The sequence below is a fragment of the Drosophila mojavensis genome, unplaced genomic scaffold (assembly GCF_018153725.1).
Source record: "Drosophila mojavensis isolate 15081-1352.22 unplaced genomic scaffold, ASM1815372v1 contig_136, whole genome shotgun sequence".
NCBI classification, from domain to species: Eukaryota; Metazoa; Arthropoda; class Insecta; order Diptera; family Drosophilidae; genus Drosophila; species Drosophila mojavensis.
The window spans coordinates 28,801,644-28,824,096 of NW_025318667.1; the positions used below are offsets into that span (position 1 = coordinate 28,801,644).

Below are 22,453 nucleotides of genomic sequence, written 5' to 3' on the forward strand. Positions count from 1 at the left end.
ACTTGATTGCCATCTAGAATCTCAGCTCAATAGAAAACAAAATATATACTCTTATCTGTATTCCTTATTAAATAATTGATGTGCATACATATAAGCCTGGACAAAAAGGAGTCTCGCTTCTCCCCACCAATAAAAGGTTTTGAATCTATACAAGCAATATTTTCACAAAGACTATGCTTATATATTGAAACATGGCGCCTTGAAATGACATAAATAACAAATATTTAATTTCTATTTCATAACTATATATGTAGATATCTTTATACTTTCCCCAAACTTTTTTTTTTTTTTTATTTCTTTGGCAAGTAAGAATCTTTTCATTTTGCAGCTCTTAGTGCAATGAGTTATTTTTCCGATTTACATATGTATGTTATATAGACCGCATCAACTAACATTTTTAAAACGAAACAGTCGAGTTTTAAGCGTGAAGACTTCAATTAAATCGATAATGTTGGAATGCGCTGTAGATTATATTTTGGTACATTCAGATTGACTAGGGATGTCCCTTCGGACTACAGCAATGCCCTTTCCCTTCTCCGCTAGGATTTACAGAAAAGCCCAAGCTCGAGGCACGCCTAATTCCTATTGCAGCATCTTTTTGCGCTGTGGCATGCACGGATTTCCACATTCGAGCCAGATCGAACTGTGTGTGTATGCGTGTGTGTTTGTGTGTGTGTTTGTGTGTGTTTACAGTTGTGTCTGTATAAACCTATTGCTGTTTACGGTCGGGCAATTAGCTGCCATTTAGCTTGCTGAATCCGCCAAGCGATACAATCAGCTGCCGATGGGGCCGCCGCGCCGGGATGCATTGTGAAGGCGAGTCAGCTCTCCGGTCTATCTCTGTTTGCTGACTGCCAACATTATTCTCGACGCCATTCACTGGACAGTTGTGAATTCGGCAGGCTGGCATTGGCTGTGGCTGTAGCTGTGGCTGTGGCTGTGATTGATTGATTGACTGCATGATTTATTGGCTATTTAGTTGGGTAGCAGTAAATTAGCTGCATAAATCGAATCTAAATACTTTATAGCCACGGTCCCTTCTGCAGTCACGAGACTCTCGTTTCAGCGAGTTCAAGTGCGTGTGTGTGTGTGTGTGTGCGCGTGTGTGTGTGTGTGTGTGAGTGTGCCCTTAAGCACTCACCAACTTTTGCCGTAGGTAAAGTTTTCCTGTTGTTCGTTCGTGGGCCAGCCCCAAACAAGCAATTGTAACTCATTAAGCGTTGACTGTGCAGTAACATCAAATTTTCAGCAGGTAGTCAAATGCGAGGGCAGCTCAAGCAATCGCTTGCTTGCTCGTAGCCTTGCTCTCGTTAGTTCACCTAGAAGTTGAGAAATTGAGGCCTCCTGCGACAGATGGTCACAGCTGCCAAGCGCTGTAGCAGCCCTCCAGATACTTGCTGTGAAATCAACCAAAAAGTTGAAGTTGCCTTTGCTTTTTCCGGTTGTTGCTATTGTTTTTACCACTTCTTCAACCGAAGCAAGAACTAAGCTAACTTTCCGGCAACAACATTGATAAATACAACAACAGCAACGTCGACGACGACGTCAACAAGAACTGACACTAGTCTCTCACAATGACTGGCTTTGTTTTGTAATTTGCACCTATCGATGGTAAACTTTTTGCGCAATTTCCTCGAGTGTATATCTCTGCACACAACTCAACGACGGGCGCAAGTTGGCAACAAAAACAAAATATGCACTGGCAGACAGGTTGGAGCAGGGACACCGGGATACAAATAAAAGAGAGGCGACGAGTGGTTGGGAATGAGCGATCCTGTTGGCTGTAATGATACGTATAGATTCCGGCAGTAGACATTTAATTTCACTAATAAAGCAAACAATGCGTGGCATCTACTACGCCTAAGATTGCTCCTGGCAGCCCAGCAGGGGCGAGGGGCCCGTCAAGATAAACAGCAAACACAGACAGATGAGAAATTGTACGGAGCATTAAAAAGGCAATCGGAGGTGCGGAACGCGCTGCCGCTGCTGCTGCTGCTGTCGCTGCTGCTGTTGTCCGTGGCAAGCGCTATGACGAGGAACAAACAGACGACGTTCGAGCCAAGCGAAACGTGCAACACTTATACGTCATGTTATACGGGGCCTCAGTCGGCAACACGCACAATGTAATGGCATTTTTATGTTGCATCACGTAGCGGTCATAAGTCATGTTTAGAGCACTGACTGCTGCTGCTGCTGCTGCTGCTGCTGCTGCTCCTGCGACTATTCCTGTCTCTGTCTGCACAATAGCAGCTCTACTCCCCTAATCTCCCTTCCGCCTTCATTATGCCCCTCAACTTAGAGCTTTGGTCTTACGTCTCTGCATCGCCCTACGCGCTTCGAACTCAAATGAACTGTAGCTAAATTGGCTGTCCCTGTATGTGTGCGTGTGTGTGAGAGTGCGACCCCTTGGTCCCTCGGTCCATCAATCGTTGCTGGCGCCTGCCGTGTGCCACGCAGCTGCCCAGTTGTCAGTCAGCGCGCATAGCTTAACCGGATATTACAAGGTGTTGTCCAAACATTGACCGTACATGAGCTTAAAGCCAAATTTAGTAACTAACTGCTAAGCACGGTGCGAACTGCCGGTCCTCGCTCGACTACCGACATCTGTGGCCGTGCTCTGGGCTCGCACTGCGCACGACGTTTTAAAGACAATTAAACTGGCCAGCTCCGTCCTGACATTGATACATAGACTCCAATCACATGACCTCGATTTCCTTTCGCCAAATTTCCTGCGCTCCTTCACAAGATAAACAAACCACAAGGTGGGGGATACTAGCCAGGAGTCGCAATAAGAGAAGGCTATGCTCTGCTGACATTGCCGGCTTTTATTATATAAATAGAATACTAAGCTTACGTCTTTGCTTAATATGATCAATTAAATTTTTATAGCCTGAGCTGAATTGAATCTATCATTTGTTAGTCTAATAGATTAATCTGCTATGGGATGGCATGGATGGCTAGCAGATCAGCTCGAACTAGGTACAAACTGCAATGCAGCTGGTGGTCTTCGATTCCCCGATTCCGGCTGCTGCTCCTTATCGCCTATGTAGATCAATATCCTAGGTCATTTCATATTAATTCAATGAATATCGTTTAGAAGCGATTTAAAATGTTTTTATAAATTTATTCGATTATTCATTCTATTTGAAAAGGAGATAAACAGCCGTCTATATAGACAGAAATGTTTACTATTTTGCTTATGCCATATTACATCGCTAGCAGCTAGGGTAAAAGATATAGTATATTTGTTTACTCCATAAAAGATATACTAATATAGATCATTTGATACTTCGCAGGCTGATGGTATACAGGCTTAAGTCTCCAAAAGGCACATAAAGGATTAGCCAGACGAGCATATCCCGACTAAAAGTTGCCCTGGCGTATATCCACACACCAAACAACTCAAGACTCCTACGAAGCATACACAGCTGCATACAAGCTTCTCCTATTATTCCAAAGTACAGAATTAATTTATCATCTGATCTTAATTATCTCTTCTGATTAAATGCCAAAAATCGAGTATTCGTATGTGAAAAGGACGTACAATTTGGATGATGATTTAATTCATCGAGTCAATATTGATTTGAATTAAAGCAGTTATGAAAGGGAAAGGTAAGCATGCCTCTTCAGTTGTGCTTAGCTTTCACAAATATTTTAGTTAAATTTATATTTTGTGAATGGGAGACCTATAAAATGCCATGCGATTGCAAATAGATTGACTGACGGACACCGCTAAGCTGATCGAGTATATAAATAGCTACATGCTGCTAATGGATATGCAAACACCCTACAAAGTCTATTATCTCACGTCTGTACGTCCAACTGCTTTTCCATTCATTCGCTCGATTGAAAGTCACAAGCTCATTCAGTTCTAGGCATCGATGACTTCCTCTACATCTTTATAAACACGACGCATGCAAGGTATCTGCTAGTCGGGTACTGCCCACTCAAGGCACACTTACTTATTTTAGTTACCTTTAAGCTTGCTTGCGGCCAGCTCTTTCTTTCCTTCGTTCTTTTCATTCAACAATGTTCTGTTTATGCATGGGAGATAATATCCCAGGCACAGCTCAAGTAGCAGTTATGGCCGCAGAACGCCTCTTCCACTCTTGCCACGCCCTATTGGCGGCCCACTTCGCCTGTCGAGTTTTGATTTATTTGGCCGGCTTGCAGACAAAAGCCGCGGCCGTGGGAGGCTGGCGCATCGCTGATGAGTTGGGTGGCTACAGCTTGGCCTGGCCTGGACTGGCCTGGTCCGGCCCGGCCCGGCTCGGCTGGGGTCAACCTCTCACCCCTTCTAAGCCATTTCACGTAGCTGGCCATAAGCGCCTTTTCACTGCAGACTTGGCCCAATAGGCGTGGCTCAGTTGCGGGGCATAAACTACACGCGCAGACAATTGCTCCGAACTAAGAGCGATAAATAATTTCATCGTTGTTGCTGTCGTTGTTGTTGTTGTTGCTCTGCTTGTGTTGCTGTTGCTGCTGTTTCGCCTTCATAATTCTAAACACTGCTCTGATAGCCTCTCTCGTTCTGATCAAACGTCATACTAAGCCTATTTCCATGTTCTGGTACCAACTGCCACCCACACGCCCCTCCACACCGCCCCCAACTTGGCTTCGGACATCGCTTTCGTTTTGTTAGCTGCTTTTTATGATTTACGCAGACAATTTTGACGCGCCTCCCAGCTCTTTGGTCAGTTGGGTAAAACTTACTGCTGCCCCTCCCCTTTCACCGCCTTCCACCCACCCTTTCGCTCCCTTTCCCTTTCCCTGACCCTTTCATTGTTATTGCTGTAGTAGTCTTTGTTTTGTAGGTGTGTTCAGCGCTTTTGTTTAGTTCACGTTTTGCTTTTGTTTTTGTTTTATTCTCGTTTTATTTTCATTTTATTTACTCATATTTTTTTTTTTTTGCTCTGTTTCTTGTTTTTGTGTATTTCCTTGACGCCCGTGTCCTCAACTGGAACTACAATTTTGATCAAAAGCGTTGGCTGATTAATGAATTGATAAAGTCCGAGCTATGCTCACATGTTGGCCATGTAGTCCTCGCATTTGCTAATTAACATTCGCCCTCGCCAGGATTCGCGGCTGGTGCTTGACATTTTCATTATGGGCCCAATGATTTGTGCCCGGCGATAAGCGTGCTTTGTTCAGAGTTGTGGCCTTTGACTAATATTGGACGAAGATTAAGGTGGTTTTTAATTAATTAGTGGAGTAGTCAAGGCGGCTGGCCGCATAAAAGCGGAAATTGCATCCTCCGCAAAGTGCTGCAGCCGAGCTCATCAAAATTAAAACCAGAAAGATAAGGTGAACAGTTAAATACAGTCGCAAGTCCTACTGCTTACAGTTATTTTCCTAATGGAGTTATGTAGTTCTGGGGATGGGCTAATCAGTCAACATTGGTTCAGAAACCTTTCTCTTATACAAAATCGATCGATAGTTTCTGTGGCAGCTAAATTAACTGGTCAGGTGGAAATAATTAATGGAAATTTTGAAAAAACTATAGTTATGTGAATAATGAAATCTTAATAGAGCCTGAATAACAGCAGTTAAGTGAAGCATCATATTTCGTAGTTGAACTCTGAGCAAATTAAAGCAGTAGTAATAGTAATAGTAAAAGTAGCAACAGTAGTAGTAGTAGCAGTAGCAATAATAATTGTAGCAATGGTAGTAATACAAATGGTGGTAGTAGCAGCATTAATAGTCGTAGTCGCAATAATGGCAGTATAAGCAATAGTAATAGTAGTAGTACAAATAGTATTTTACGTAGTAGTAGTAGTATCAATAGTATTTTACGTAGTAGTAATAGTAGTAGCAATAGTATTTTACGTAGTAATAGTAGTAGCAATAGTATTATACGTAGTAGTAGTAGCAATAGTATTTTACGTTGTAATAGTAGTAGCAATAGTATTTTACGTAGTAATAGTAGTAGCAATAGTATTTTACGTAGTAATAGTAGTAGCAATAGTATTATACGTAGTAGTAGTAGCAATAGTATTTTACGTAGTAATAGTAGTAGCAATAGTATTTTACGTTGTAATAGTAGTAGCAATAGTATTTTACGTAGTAATAGTAGTAGCAATAGTATTTTACGTAGTAATAGTAGTAGCAATAGTATTATACGTAGTAATAGTAGTAGTAATAGTATTTTGCGTAGTAATAGTAGTAGCAATAGTATTATACGTAGTAATAGTAGTAGTAATAGTATTTTGCGTAGTAATAGTAGTAGCAATAGTATTATACGTAGTAATAGTAGTAGTAATAGTATTTTGCGTAGTAATAGTAGTAGCAATAGTACATATTTTACGTAGTAGAAGTAGTTATTAATTGCTGCAATAAAATAGTCGGAGCAATCAAATTAGTACTAGCAAATTAGTTGTTAATAGGCGTTGCATAATTAGTAGCATATAAATTAACGTGTAGCAGCCATGCTATGTAGGAGTTTTATTTGCAGTTGATTATAACAGTATAAGAAAGATAGGTAGTAGTATTAGTAATAGTAATATTAGTAGTAACTTCATTAGACAATGAGAGATGAGATTTCTAAAAGACAACAAATAGCTATATATACACATATGTATATACATAAATATGTTAACACTTGTACATATATTCTACCTATTTATTAGGGTCAATAAATATGTTCGACATTAAAAGATTTTTGGGAATTTCGTATAAAGTCCAGTTAAGTTTTTGAAGTGTATAAATGGAGCTGCAACGGCAAACTAGTTTTGGGCGAAAACACTCATAGACACTCACGAAGCGCTCGTAGATATGTTCGTACAACTCTCAAGCAACTCCTAATCAAGTGGCCCCCGAGGAGTCGTAAACAAAGCCAATGGACTACAAATGTAAAAATGTGCACGTGGGCGAAAGTCGCACAGACATATATATACACACACACACACTGAGACACACTAACATTTAAAAAGCATGCAAGCATCCTCTTTGCGGGAGTATCCGACTAAAATATACTTTGGTTCACATAAGTGAGCCACCAAATGTTAGCTTTGCTATATCTCTTTTGATCTGTGAATCGGTCGATTCATACATTTAAATATACATTTCTTCTATACCTATATGTATGTATTATTTACTTATGTATGTGAATTTGGGAAAATGTCAGCAGAGTTCGGAACGAGTATCATACCATTTTATAGGGATAACCTATGCATGATCAATCAAACAAAAGACTTACAATCCACAAACGAATTTGTTATCTAAAAGCGGAAAGCTCAAATCCAAATGTGGTCAAGGGCATTTCACCTTCAACATATCCTATATTAACTTTTTAGTGTTTTGTTTTGAGCAAAGTCAAACCCTACCGCAGCATAATTTCTGCAACTCTATGGTTAAGCATGCCCTACTATGAATGCGTATACCTATACGTGTGTTAAATTTAACACTTCCGCACAGAACACGTCAAATGTTAAAAGCAGCATCCATATACAAAGGTCATGCGTACTTAATACCCTAGACGGTGAGGTCGATCAAAGCTGTCGATACCAGGGAAAATATCAAAATTCTCTACTGGTACATAGTACTAGAATCCTATGAGATATAATGGGCTACTCGTATTGGTAAGTGGGGTAGACACTCATAGCTCTGCGTTATTCATATGCTGATAACGATAACTGGATAACAATAAACTACTATGCGTCCTCGATAGCTTTGACCTATATCTATACTCTACTGTACTAGTTCCTGCTCCAATTGATATACCCACTAAGACCGTATCCCTAGAGTGTAAGCATGGACACATCTAATGCCAATGTTTCGCAGTTCATATGGGTTGCCAACTTTTGAAGGAGGCCAACAGCCATTAGGTATTACATTAGATTTAGAGAGTGTGTAGTGAAGGCCTGATGGTTGTACTTAGGCAACGGGAACGAAAAACTCTCGCAATGACAAATTTACATATGCGTGTTGCACACGGCCGCTTGTCACGTTGGCAAGCAGCTGGCACACTCAAGTTTGCCTATTGACCATTCGGAATCGGTGTCATGCCACATGGTACGTTTACGACTGCGAATACATTCATAGTTCGCCTATTGACCATTCAGAATCGGTGTCAAGGCTGACATATGCTCGCATAGCGGCTGGCGGCTGGCGGCTGCCGGCTGCCGGCTTAGTGCAAATTCCGTTGGTCCTCCGCACGTGTTCAGGCCATAAAATGTTTATCCCTAACTGGTAACGGTTTTGGGTCTGCATTTGGCTTCTCTATGTGTGTGAGTGGGTCTGCACTTTTTGCTGTTTTTCTGTGCGCCTCAGGTGCTGACACAGCAAAGGCACCCACGGTGCTACCTTAGTGGACCATTTGGCCTGGGCTGCCGGCAATCGGGAAAGTATCTGTAAGTATTCAGTGTTAGTGCTCATATGTATATCTGGCAATCTCTCAATGGCTGTTTGGGCCGAATGTAATTGCTATGAACTTCATGCAATTGGACTACATCATCAGCATGCGTGCTGCGACTGCCAAAAGCAACGATGACATCTCCATTACGAGGAGCTCAACCCACCCCGCCCTCAACTTAAATGCGAGCTCAAATTGCTGCGATAATTGTTGGCGGGTTGGCTGGCGGGCGGGCGAGCTTAAACTGATAAGCAATGCTCATGTGCCACTTCAAAATCGGCTGTTGCGCAATTAACAAGTCGGTGAACTCGGTTCCAAACTGGTGATGGAGATGGAGATGGAGATGGAGAGGGAGAGGAAGATGGAGCTGAAGATAGAGCTGGATCTGGGGCGTGGCATTTTGCACGGCAACTTGTTATTTTCAGTCTGACTAATTGCATGCGTGCAAACGAGTGACAACAGCAGCAACAACAATGACAACTGCAATGTCGTCTGCCAGCGTCATTTTGGTCAACATGCAGCAGCAGCAACATGAACCGTAGCAGTATCATCGGTCCCCAGGGGCCAGCTAGGCTCTCTGCTACCGTCGCTAGCTCAACACGCAGACATAAGATTTATGTTGTTGTTGTTGGTGCTGGCGGTGCTGGTGGTGCTGGCGGTGCTGGTGGTGCTGGTGGTAGTGCTGAAGCGGGTGGTGTTTGGTATTAGGTGCAGTCTGGCTGGCTGACTGGTGTTACCCCAGCAGTAACAGTAACATTGCCAAATGCAAGCCCTTCTTCGAACCGAGGACTAAATCAACGGCACCCAGTCATGTTCAGGGCTAGCCCATATATACGGACGGACAATGTTTCCGGGCACTGCGCTGCGTATGCTGCCCGATGCTGTCCTGGACTCTAAAATATACTTTGTATGCGTCAGTGTTATGGTTTTGTGGTTGCATTTTGCAATTTTGCAAATGATAAAGTGATTCAGAGGGAACGAGGGAGAAAGAGAGAGAGATGGGGCGCTGGTGGGTGCTGCGAGTGGAGGCTGGTGGTGGAGTGGAGTGTTCGCGTCTCGTGGTTGTCAGCAACGGCAACGGCAACGGGAACGATTCAAGTGGTCCCAGCGTGACCGCCGCACAAAAGATGAATGAGACATTGGACGATTTTGCAGCTAGTGCTGTTGCTAGGTGGCTTTTCCGGCACGGGCAGCAGCAACAACGGCAGCAACAGCAGCAACGGCAGCAACGGCAGCAATGGCAGCAGGAGAACCAACACAACACAAATATCGCACATAAAACAATCAACGACAACTGCAGGCTGACACAATCGCCGGAAGAAATGCAGAAATGAAGTCAGAACCACGGCAAATGGAACCAGTTCCTAGGGTCACACTCGGCACAATCATTGGATACATTATACAGTGAGCATGACCTCACGGACAGCTCTCTCGCTCTCTTCCTGTCCTCCGCCTGCCCCTGCTGCTGCCCTACTGTCCGCCGCTCCGACCTCTCTGCATTTTGTCACACACAATGTAATCGCTTTTTATCGAATCTATTTCATATGCAGTGCGAGTCTCTGCTCATTCAATCCAGCATCAGTAATAGCCACTTGAATGCTAAGTACTTTCATCTACCGAGGCTGCTTATCATGCATGCTATTCAAATGAGCCCTTCAATCCCTCTATGTCAATTGATTGTATTTATTGGGGATTACAAAGATTAGTTATATAAAAAAAAAACATGTATAATCAAGAGTCGTAAAAACGCATTACATATTTGGTGGGGTACAGGGCTGCCCGCCTATAGCTTATACTTGATGGCGCGCAGAATGGGATACTTTTCGTTGCCGGTGCAGCTGCCGCGGAAGTCGTCGAAGCTGAGGTCGACAAGGGCCACGCCGCCCAAGCCCTTGGCCTTGACGTAGGCGGCCTTGATTGCAGCTGTATCGGGATCCTCGTAGCCGACCCAGAGACCGTTCTCGCCCTTGTCATCGGCTGAGCGGTAGGCGTAGCTGCCGAAGCGCTTGGTGGGGTCGCCCACCTTACGGAGGGGTCCGTCGGCGCCCTTCAGATGCTGGTTGGCTTGGTTGGGCAGCTTGGCGCACACCTCGGGCCAGCTGTAGAAGCCGGGAATCTGGGTTTGGATGCCAGCGGGACCGACACTATCGGCTTCGGCTACGGGCGGCAGGCCAGTCAGGCCGGAGTCCTTGGTGAGCTTCCACACACGTCCGTATGTCGGGATACCAACGTTGATCTTGGAGGCGGGTGCATGGTTGTTGAGCCAGTACTGTACCTGGTAGTTGATGTTGTGCTCGGGATTGCGCTCGTTCAGCTCGTAGATGGGCGCGGGGAAGTCAGCTACTTCGGGATTGCGTCCAGGAGTCTGGAAGTCGTAGGCATGCAGGTTGACGTAGTCGACGTTGTTGATCAGAGCAGGCACATCATAGAACACTGTGGGGAGTCAAGGAGGTTTAGATTTTATATTGCTTTCACAGTCGCCCGAAATATCTTACGCGATGAGTTGACATTGGGCAGGACGCTGAGGCCCAGCAGATAGCCGTCCGGACGGAATGCGTTCTTCAGCTCACGCACTAGGGCCGTAAACTCTTCCTTGTGCTCTTCGGCCTTCTCGTCGACAACGAAGTCGCCGGTGAAGATCTTCTTGAAACCCTTCCAGAACGAGCCTATGCCGCTGTGAACCTTCTTGGGCTTGTTCTTGGGGAACTGCCAGGCGAGATCGAGACCATCGAAGCCGTAGGTCTTGACCAGCGAGTGGGCGCTATTGATGAATGGAATGCGGGCGTTGCTGCTCTCCAACAGAGTCAGATACTTGGAGTTCTCCTCCTCAGTAACATCCTTATCGCCACCGACGCTCAGCAGAACCTTCAGTGCCGGGTACTTCTTCTTCAGGCCAGTCACCGAGCGGTACAGGCTGCTGCCCAGATCCAGATCAAGCTTCTCGTTGGTGCTGACCAGCTTGTTGCTGCTGGGATTGATGCCCGCATAGCCGTAGATCAGATGGGTGCAGAACTGCATGGCCGGCTCCAAGTCGTTGAGGGTGAGCTTGGAAAGGCCTGCGGGTGGAACAGAGACAGACAGACCGAATGGATGAGAACAAGAGGGGCAGAGACTACGCCCAAGTCCAATTGCCTTCGACATTAATCAATTAGCAAAACGTGGCATCAACTGATGACTCACAGTCGACATTGTGTCACATGACTCAAATTTTAATTAGCAATCAAGACGCCAACAACAATCGCCAGGTGTTTTGTTATCCGAGCTCAATTTACACGCTTCACTGGAACACTAATTGCGCTGATCCAAGATTAAGTCCCTTATACCAACACTTTAATAATTCGGAATTGATCATTTTTCACATTTGAATCAGGAGATGATAAACTCTTTTCATATATAAATAATTCTTATATATAGGAAATATTCCTAGCTGGTATTCTCTTGCTCTAAATGAAAACCATATGAATTTCTATAATTTTCCAAAACTTGATTTAGTCTAAATCTAAAGTCGGTTTTTAGAAGTCACCAGATTATACTCGTTAGAGGCCGAAATGAAAATTGTTTATACAATATATTATTCTGCAATGGTCATGTCATTTTTAATGACAGCACAGGCCTTCGAAATTTATAAATATGGAAGACATATTACGTAAAATGTCGTAAACTGGCAACAGAGAAAAAAAGCAATCAGTAAAAAGATCGCGTAATCGATGTATATGCAAATCTTGTTGCTTGCTCAAACATTTGAGAAATGAGACTTTAAAAAATGACATAAATATAAATTTAAAAAATAAATAAATAAACAAATAAAATAAATATGAAGCAACGAAAAATCAACTACGTTCCTGGTATACATTAATATTTTTTTAAGTGACGATCGTGTCTGAGGCCGACCCCACCTCTTTCGTCCAGTTTGTTTATCAACACACAGTCAATTAGCTGAGTGTTATTAAAAGTAAACACACTCTGTCGAGATCTTGAGCATTGCTCATTCGGCAATTATAACGAACAGACCTATATATATAAATATACATATATATACATATATCGAGGCGGGCGTTAATTCAAATTGCCCAAATCGTTGATAATCGTTGACCTCGCCGCAGCTGCAACGAGCCAGTCGTTGAGACAAGCTGAAATGAAATGATGGATGCCCCCTATAAGCAGTGTTCACTGTGATCTGATATTGATATTCATAAAGCTTAAGCAAACCACCTATCAAGTGCTATAGTTCTTGGAAAACAAAACTCGATCTATTATTGAGAAGGCGTTTGTTTAGACGTTTTGTGTATAAGCTACTCATGGAATATTTTTAGCAATTTCCAGTTTTCGTAGCCTGCACTAGAGAATTGTTTGTCTGATTGTTGATGACCCAGAAAGTTAACTAAAGACCATATATATGTATATCTAGTTCTATTAAGCTCAACTCTTTAATTGAATAAAAGTATATGGGCTGCGTGCAAATGCCGTGGAAGAGTATGTCAAGTGTCGCATCTTTGCACATCTATTTATACTAGTACATGTATGACTCTATTTATATTACTCTCTATATTTCCCTGCTATCAGCAGATAAGGTTGTTGTTTTCGCTTGCTTTGCGGGTATTTTTATAGCGAACTCAACTGACTAATTAAAAAGTCGTTCACTACCTAAACTTTAACTGCATTTATGTCAACTGCAGTTCTCTTCGTCTTATTTACTTTGGCAGAAATGTCTTTTATCTGGCATAGAGAAAGCATTTCAGCATCATTGTTGGCTCTTTTTTGTTTTTTTCTTACCTTCTCTGATGAAGCTGGCGCCATCGTAGTAGCAGAGCAGATGCGCGGAGCCCGCAGCGGCGCTGCTTTGACCAATTGCCAGGATGCCCAGGAGCAGGGGCAACAGGGTACAGTGGAGCTTCATGTCTAGCTGCAGAGAGAGAGAGAGAGAGAGTGAGAAAGAGGGGGGAGATTTAGATGGAGGAAAAGAATTGCGAGCAAAACGAGGCACGTGAGTAAGCTGCAATTACAGTAATTGACGGGAGCATCGAGCAAGCGTCTAGAAACGCCAGTTAACTGCCGGATGCTGGGCTATGACTCACAAATGTGTTACAATTCGCGAAAAACTCCGTTTATTGCGAGCACACGAGAACAGCAATCAGTAATTAGCCGGAGCGAGAGCGAGAGTGTAAGAAATGAAAGATCTAACGAGCTGCACAGGCTGTCAGCGGCACTAATAATATAATCACAAGACAAATTAATTATAAATCGTTTGACGAGCAAAAGAAGTGACAAAAAAAAAAAAACAATAAAAAAAAGTTGTATATGTAAAATAAAATCTTTCTTTGCCTATACACGTTTCGATTATTTTTGATATTATTATATACTTATGTATATTTGTATTTGTATTTAAATCATTCCACTACTAACTTGATGTGTTCGCATCGAATGTTGATTTGAAACTGTGAACAGCTCAAGGCGAGTCAAACTTAAAGTGAACTCGCTGAGAATAGGGTAGAGATAGAGACTGAGCTGAGCTGCGACTGAAGCTGAGACAAGGTAAAGACGACAAGCAACAAACAACAACAGCAAAACAGAGCAACAACAGCCACAAAAGCTAAGCGAACGCAATGAGAATGAAACGCGACTTGAAAATGAAATCCAAAAGTGGGCGATGAAAATCAACAAAACAGAGCAGCAAAGCTCAGGCCGAGGTTCGATTGGAAGCTCTGTGGCCATACATCAGTTTGCACTTATGTAAGCACACACACACACACACACACACACCCACACACACACGTACGCACCGACAAATATATGTACATACGTATATCCATGTTTGTTTGTCTGTATGTAGATCGTATATAATTCGGAATGATATCATACAGAAATATCTGATGATAAACAACTCGACACATGTTTACACTCATTTCAACGTGTCAAGGTATACGCACACTTCTGACCAACTGTAAGATACCCTATACATATTAATTTATATTAAAAGTGGGCTTGAAAAAAAATTCCAATTCTTAACATCATTAAATTATTTAAATTTTAATTTTATGTATATCTTTTTAGTTGATTGGGCTACTCTTTCAACTCCACTTTTACATCATCGAAAATTTTATCAAGCCATCAAATACACATAAATGTATTTTCGTCGGAGCATCCACTGCACGCATTGTCCTCGCTTCGTTTAAAATTAGATAATCACTTCGCATCGCTTGATTTTCCTGGTGCAAAGTCCGAATCATGTTTACTCAGGGTTGAGCTTGCCTTTTACAGTATTTTTTCGATAAGCCAAACTAGAGATTCTTTATTCACATTCTTTCTATCACATACAGCTCCATTTTTTTTTTCAATATTCTTCGGCATAACAAAAGTGAATTCACTTAATATACTCAATTTGAGAAGCCAATAGTCCGATAGCTATAGATGGTAAAAGTTTACTAAAAATCATATATGGATATTTTACTACTAATGTCATATGTATATAAGCTTATTTATATGTAATATTTGTAAATCTTACAACAGAGTTAATTTGATCTATATACATATATATAAATATTGTATAGCTTATATCTAGACACTGCTAGACACAGCTCCATTTCTATATATAATGTTGCGAAATAGTAACTCTATTCTCTAGAGTATGGTTCGCCAGAGTATCAAAGAATTTTGGCAGACAAAATAATGCAAAGAAACGGTAGAAGCGACAGAAATCCAACGTAATAATGTGATTTCATTAGCTGAAAAATCATTACGTTATATATATATCTATGTTTTTATTTATAATTTAATCTTAAGCAATCCAGAATTCTCTTTCATTGTTCCTTTGCGAAATCGTATCGAATCGAAATCATAGTTCATAGATCATAATTATTACATATGCATCCATCCATATCCATCATTACATATTCACATTTGCTCTCTTTTTAGTTTGCCAATTTCATTTTCTTAAGAGTCTAAATTCTATTTTAAGTTTTATAATTAAATGAAACAGTGAAAAGTCTTGAGTGAGAAGTAAATAATTTAATAAATCACATATCTAAAAATAAAAAATAAAAAAATCTTTAAATCAAAACACTTACTAAAATTTAAAGGGTATTTTCACCTAAGCTATTTGAGCTATTTTGTTGCTTATTTTCTAATCTACAAATATTTGTTCAGTCTAGTATTTGTAAGAAATTTAATCAGTGCGTTATAATTTTTGAAATTACTTTCTTACTAATATTAGATAGGTTTCGTATATAGAAAGTGAGGTGCTATAACAGGGGGATTTATACAAATTGGAAAGTACATTCATTATCTCCCATATATATGAATACTATACATACTACTACTGCATACACAGCTATACATATTATAAGCTGTGAGCGGTGATATTTGTTTAAATTTTTCCACGAATTCGCAGAAAAGCACAAATCGAACAATGCGTTTGTAATAACTACGGTAATTCGTAAAACAAATAGATTTAATAGACTGTTCAGCTGCGAAGTGACGGAGATTAAATACCCTAAGAAGAGACTTGCAATAGCAAACAGCCGTGAGGCAGATGCATGGTATCAGAAGCAAGTAAAAACTTTATGGCAGGATGCGTTACACAGTTACACAGATGAAACTTTCGATTGTCAGTGGCATTAGAGTCAGGTGTCGTGCTGAAACTAGAATACTTTCAGCAAGGGTATAAAAAGCTGTTGTCTTATATTAATGTATATAAATAGGTATTTGTGTGAGTCGCGTATACATATTGACACGATGAAACCGTAGCTCGACCTTATCAATTTATGTCAGCCAGAGGTCGTTAAGATACTTTGCTGCCACAGTTCGTTCACATATTTAGTTTTAATTTGGTTTGGCTTTCGTTGACAACGTGACTTATCTGCGGATTGGTTCTGAGCTGTTGATCTGCTCTCCGTCTAGCTGCGGCAGCTGTCGGACAGACAGACGGACAGACAAACGGACGGACGGATGGATGGAACGTTTAATGGGATTTTGAATCGTTTTTGTTTTTCTGTTCGTTTTGCTTTGATTTCGTTAGATCGATACTCTTTGCGCGGCATTAACGAGAACAATGGAAATTGCTGGAATGCCAAATAATAAATACCCTTTAAGGCAGTTAACTAAGGAACTACCTATTGTAGAAAACAATAAGAAATATTGTTTAATTTGATTTGGCTGGACTACTCTATAAGGAAATTGATGATAATTGCAAATGAGTAAACTTCGAGTACAAAAACTTCATTCATTGACTTTACTGTGTGCTCGGATAAGATATTGCCATGACGATTGGGTCTAATTGGATTCCCAAATGTTGTCACTTATTTAAGTATTCATCGAATACAAATATTCCACCAGTCGACAGTTTATTGCTAGTCCATTCCATTGCATTTATAGATAGTGCAAAGTTATGGCTAGTGAGAGACGCTTAAATCCGATTTAATCAGATGTTGTACTTTAAAAGACTCTTCTCAACTAAAATCGAAAGCTATGGAAATATAAATTATTCCTAATCAAGGCAAACTGTACGAGCTATTGTTTTACGGACTCCCGTTTTTTGCTATTTTTTATTAGGCTAGATTAGCACTACACTAGTTCCCTTCAAGCTCTAACTCTTAAGGGGCCATCCCAAGCAATTTGTTCGTACGTTGATCCGGGCAGACCCAACCCGACTCAATATATATTTTGCTAAGGTTGAGCACATATTTGAGATGCCGGCGCACAAACAAGTAGGTGCCAGGACTTATGTGGTTAGAAACACGCATCGCCTGTTTGTTGTGTCAATTGCTCTCGGTGACGTGCGAAGCGTCTTGCAGTGGACAGCCCATTGCTTCACGGACTCCGAATGTGTACTTACAGCCACTTCGTTGGCTTGCATAGCAACAAGCTCATCTCGCGCCGCGGCCGCCTCCTGCTTACTGAGCTAAACAATCTGGCTAACTGTGCAAGTACAGCGCTAAACGAATTTCAGCAGACACTCGCACTTTGATGGGGTTTGCGTCTTGGGCAAGGAAGGGATGCATTTTGATAGTGTTGGGCATGTTCAGAAGTGCGTTGAGCTCGTCTAATATGGCTAAGCTAAGCCAAAATTGAAATTCGTCAAACAAACTCTGAGCTGATTCAATGAGGGAGATGACTAGATGACTTGAACTACATAAATAGCTACAGTCCTATACAGCTGATTGGAAAGGAGCAACAAGCAAAGCTGAATAAGTTTAAGCTCAATATATTCGGGCGATTTGGATATAATTCTCATAGCGCAAAACTCATTTCATCCCAACGTCATGAATTGTGAATTCAATCGAGCTCAGCTTCAAAAGCGAAAAACTAAATTTTTCGCATATATAAATTTGGCAACGAATTTTAGACGGACTGTAACTTTTAAAAAAATACAGGGCTATTCGATGGACGGGCACAATACGCCATACATGCTCAAGGCGGCCATTGAGCGTTACCATGTTCAAAAAGTGATGTCAACAAATCTATTTAATCAGATAAAACATAACAAAATTGCAATTTACTATTCAAAAAAAAAAAAAAAAAAAAAAAAAAAAAAACATTGGTCCATCGAATATGGACAACCTTGTATGTAAATATAGAGCAAAACTTCGACTCAATATTCAATCTGTTCAAAAATGACTTATTCCATTCGCTCCCAAGACTGCCTTTAAAATCGATTTCGATCTCTGGCTACCAATGCATCGCATTCTCTATGGAACCCAGCTGTGGACAGTTATTCCTAAGCAACTCCCTGATTGGATTTGATGTGCCATAGGTTGAATTATATATATAATAATTAATTATATTTGATTAACTTTTAGAATAGCTCAAGCATATCTCAATACCCTTTCGTTAACCGAAGCTCGATTATCATTTAAGATAATATCTACGTATTGCTTTTATGTTCAAATTATCTATTCCACTCAAAGGCTTTGTTTGCTACTAAATTTGAAAAGAAATGACTATAATCATCCACCTGTACTCATTTAAATAAGTAGATTAAAGTCCTCTGACTGATCTTAATGCTTAGACATGCGCTGTATCTATCACAAGTATAAACACCTTCACTTTAAGCCCCTATATTAATATCAAGAATTCGAAGCAAAACATTATGTATAACTATATTTAACATGTATAATATGCTTTCTGGCCCTGTGAAGTATTTACATGCATTCTGATATGGCATCCCCCCGTCCCCTCCCGGCCCCTTGCTCAACTATCCGCCTGTCTGTCTGCTAAAACGAGAAATTTCAAAGCTATTCGGAGCGAAGCAGATGCACAATGCACAAGCAAAACAGCTTGGGGATTGATTAGATTTCAGAGCAATGGAATGATAGACGTCCTGTGTCCATGCATACAAACATATTACTGGCAAGAGCTCTTTAAGGGCTTAAGGCCTGGATGAGCCATGCAAGTGCAGCTCAACCTGCGAGTAAGCGGATCTTAGAGTAACGAGAAGAAAATACTTAAATTTCATTCTCGACTTGTTTTAGTTCACAGTACTCAGTACAATGATCGATAAACTTGATCCCAGACTCCACAGTAATGTGTCGTGGCAAAGGTGTCTGACTTGGTCGGCAAACCCAAACGCGTTAGTGGCGGCGTTGATGGACCAGCGATGGACCCCCTGCCTGAGTTGGCTGGCAGCCCAGACAGATTTTTGTTAGTAAAATAAATGATGTTGGTCGTGCTTGGTCATGTGGCTGGCAAGTGGAATGGAAAACAAGAAACTAGAAAAACTTTGTGCTTAGATTGCTTAGAAGTTGGATGATAATGCCACGCATAGATAAGCACCGATGTCAAAAGTTTTGATTGAAATTAATAATTTTCAATTGCTTTCCCTCTGTGTTTGTCTGCTCCGCTCTAAGCTGCGGCCCGCTCTCCGAAAAGTTGTCAATTTGTGCCAGCTGCGCCCCCACAGCTCGGATCCAGCCCTGCCCTGCCCGGCCTGCCAGACGACTCCAGATCTAGTGTTCCCCCTAACTGACTCACGCCATCCAGCTAAAATCTAAATATGCTGGCAAGCCTGAATAGCTGACGGTTTGCTCTAGTTGATGTTGTTGTTGCTGTTGCTAGTGCAAGTTTTTGCTGCTACTCCTGGCCGAAGCACAAGCCTCAGTCTGATATTGAGTCAGCAGATTGCATGGCGACCTTGTCCGCCTTTGACCTCATGCTGCTGCTCCCGCTGCTGCTGCTGCTGCTGCTGTTGTTGCTATTGTAGTTGTTGTTGTTCTTCATGACATAGTTGCGGGTCCCAGCAGCCGTCAGACAAGAAATGCGGAAGCATGCCCAGCTTTGGTTTGTTTCCTGTTGCTGTCTACGTACCGAACCGAACCGAACTGAACTCGCACTGAACTGAGCTGAACTGAACTGAACTGAACTGAACTGAGTAGAGCAGAGCCCAACTTCGGTTCGGTATTAACGCTTTGTCTATCACCATCTTCATCTCTATCAGCATTGCCATGCCGCTGCCAACTCAACTGGCGTTCTGGCTTAGAGTCGAGGGCACAAAAATTTCCAATCAAAACCAGATAGCGTGAAACCAGAAATTCACAACAACTCTTTGCTGCAGTCGTCCGATGTTCTATTCGCTACTCCTGCCAATGCCGCTGCCTCTGCCTCTGCCGCTGCCGCTGCCGCTGCTGCTGCCATTTTGCTTGCTTTTCGCAACCCTTGCGTGCGGGCGGTGTCCCGCCCCCTTGCCAGTTTTCAGCTTCAACTCCCACTACTTAACGTGCGCAGCCCATCAGCCGGCCGCATCCCGCTGCAACTTGAAAAGTTTTTTAATGCCGTACAACGAGTGCCGCTCGCCCGAATCTCGCCACTCCAAAAATGCCGCACTGCACAAACTTCGCTACCCACTCGCAGGTGGGCCTCGATTCCGACTAGTGAATTTACGGCTCGAATGCCAATTATAATGCGATCAAGAGGTATAGCAAGACCGGTCTATCTTTATCTCAGAGCTTAACACTGTGCGCACCAGCAGCAACTTGCCTTGTTCAACAGTGCTTCTCAGGCATCTCTTTCGTTTTCTATACATCAAAATATGTATTACAGAAAGTTTACTATATTCTTGGGTAGGTATATCCCAGTAGGCAAGACTCAGACTCTTCCACAAACGAATTACCTATGGGACTGTCAAGTCGCAGAATCAGATTGGGCTGGTCCAAATTCTATTAAAGTTGATCGAAAACGCAAAGTTTGCAATCTGGATTTCTACTTATAAGCAAAGAAAAATTTAACTTTTCTTTAAACAATAATATGCAAATCAGCTTGCCTGTTTTTCAATTCTTTATTCTGATTTTTCGCACCGCATTTCGTTTGCATATATTTTTAAGTTGACGATGTTGAGGGTTTGTAGAGCATGTAGGTTTTTGAGTCGTAATTGAATGGTATCCATGGTATTCACTTCTCTCTTTGATCCCTCCTCTCTAGAATGTATTGAAATTATGAAGATGTTCTATAAAATGTAATCTCCTGCTCGGAACAAATATCAGTTACACTAAGTATATCCGATCATCATTTGGGGTTGATTGCTTTACTTTACGATAATAGTTTATTGAAATTATTCTCAAGCCCAATGAGAGCTGCACTTCAATGCAAGTATAACATGGGTTAAAAGAGCTTTTAAGTATCATTTTAACAGATGGCTGCGCTATTGAAGAGGCTCAGAAAGACGAAAATATGACAAGTGTCCCAGTGAAACGCCAGAAAGGAAAGAAGTCTGACAGCGAGAGAGTTGCTTCGACCGGGTGGGCTGCAATTGTGGTTGGGAAGGGCACCGAATGGGGCATCCACACAACAACAGTAGAGAGCAGGACAATAAGTTCGGTCGGCATAGAAAAGAGATAAGACACAATAGTCGCTACGATCTGAGATTGATAAAGTACTACGAATAAAATGAGGTCTGATATGAATATTATCCCACCCTGACATACATATGAATATAGCTCAATCGAATCAGTTCAAAGTTCAGTCTCTATAGAAATCATTTTATGTATTATGGTTGCTTTCTATCCACTGTCTGCTCCATATACCTTTCCATATACTTTTCCAGTGAAGAACAGGAAGTCAGTTGGATAAAAACAACAAAAAGTTGTGTAAATATTTTTTGTTAATGTTAGAGAGCTGGTTGAAAACCTAATTGCCATAGTGTGTAGATCTTTGGAAGGGTGTGCATTGGGGCTGTAAAGCCATCCACGCGTGTTGTATGGCTAGTGATACTATCTATGTTTTGATGTGAGTCATCAAAATATATATGAACTTTTTCGTACCTATAACTGATATTTTAATACATATATTCAATCAGTCTATCGCAAAAATGAATGTCTATCGATACTATCGATGCCAGCTCTACACTAAGTGATCATTTGATGTGATTCGTGTGTACCTGAATTTCTTTAGTTAAATACAGTCTAGACCCAATAATTCGAAATGGCAAGGGGATCAGATTAATTTTTCGATTTACTCAGAAATTAAAATTATCGAGAATTATCGAGAGCAAGTAGAATGATAGAATTTTTTTTCGATCTTTTGCGACTCTATCTATAAGACATATTGATATATTTTCCATCATGGTCGATGGTTCCCAAACTTCTAGTCATCAACTTTGCTTTGCCAACCTGTCACGTGTATCAGCTTGAATTGCAGGGTATATTCGGTGCGATGGCAATCGATTTATTGTTCTTGCTGCTCACTTTGTGTAACTGTTTTGTTTTGCCTGCTGCATATTGGCATACGCAGTTCGATTCCCATTTCCATTGTGTGTGTTTGCCAGTGAAATTTGCAGCTGCCCTCAGCACACGCACAACAAACACACACGAGCCGAGATGGAAGGGAGCTGCCGTTGCGGTTGCACGCAAATTTGCTGCTAGTTACCAACTGACCGAGTTGGCCGAGCTGGTCGAGCTGGCCAAATGGCGGCCAGTTTGCATTGCCATTGCAATTTGCCGCATTGCCATTCCGATTGCCATTTCGGCAGCCATCGGTTGCAGTTGCACGCACTACACAAAGGGGCAACTGGAGCCAAAACAAACGTGCAACGGGCTGCGGAAGTTCATGAATCCACAACAATGACTTTTAATGTCGGAAGCCGACGCTAACGCCTTTTGCTGCCTTCAAAGACCTTCA

At 41.7% G+C, this 22,453-nt stretch overlaps 1 protein-coding gene across 1 annotated transcript; it reads right to left on the reverse strand.

The window, feature by feature from the left end:
• Window positions 1-10,017: 10,017 nt before the first annotated feature.
• On the reverse strand, window positions 10,018-13,858 carry LOC6584918 (chitinase-like protein Idgf4). The gene is made up of 4 exons (XM_002010522.4): window positions 13,754-13,858; window positions 13,124-13,253; window positions 10,846-11,406; window positions 10,018-10,783 (listed from the first exon to the last, which is right to left on the reverse strand). Exons 1-4 carry the CDS (start codon window positions 13,766-13,768, stop codon window positions 10,134-10,136), a joined length of 1,356 nt encoding a protein of 451 aa, XP_002010558.2. The 5' UTR covers window positions 13,769-13,858; the 3' UTR covers window positions 10,018-10,133.
• Between the last annotated feature and the right edge of the window lie 8,595 nt (window positions 13,859-22,453).

What these genes read in the sequence shown, in the direction of transcription:
- LOC6584918 (XM_002010522.4), bottom strand. An exon ending in CGCCAGCTTCATCAGAGAAG is followed by an intron (nt 11,407 to 13,123) that starts GTAAGAAAAAAA and finishes TTCCACCCGCAG; the next exon opens with GCCTTTCCAAGCTCACCCTC. An exon ending in GCCCAATGTCAACTCATCGC is followed by an intron (nt 10,784 to 10,845) that starts GTAAGATATTTC and finishes GACTCCCCACAG; the next exon opens with TGTTCTATGATGTGCCTGCT.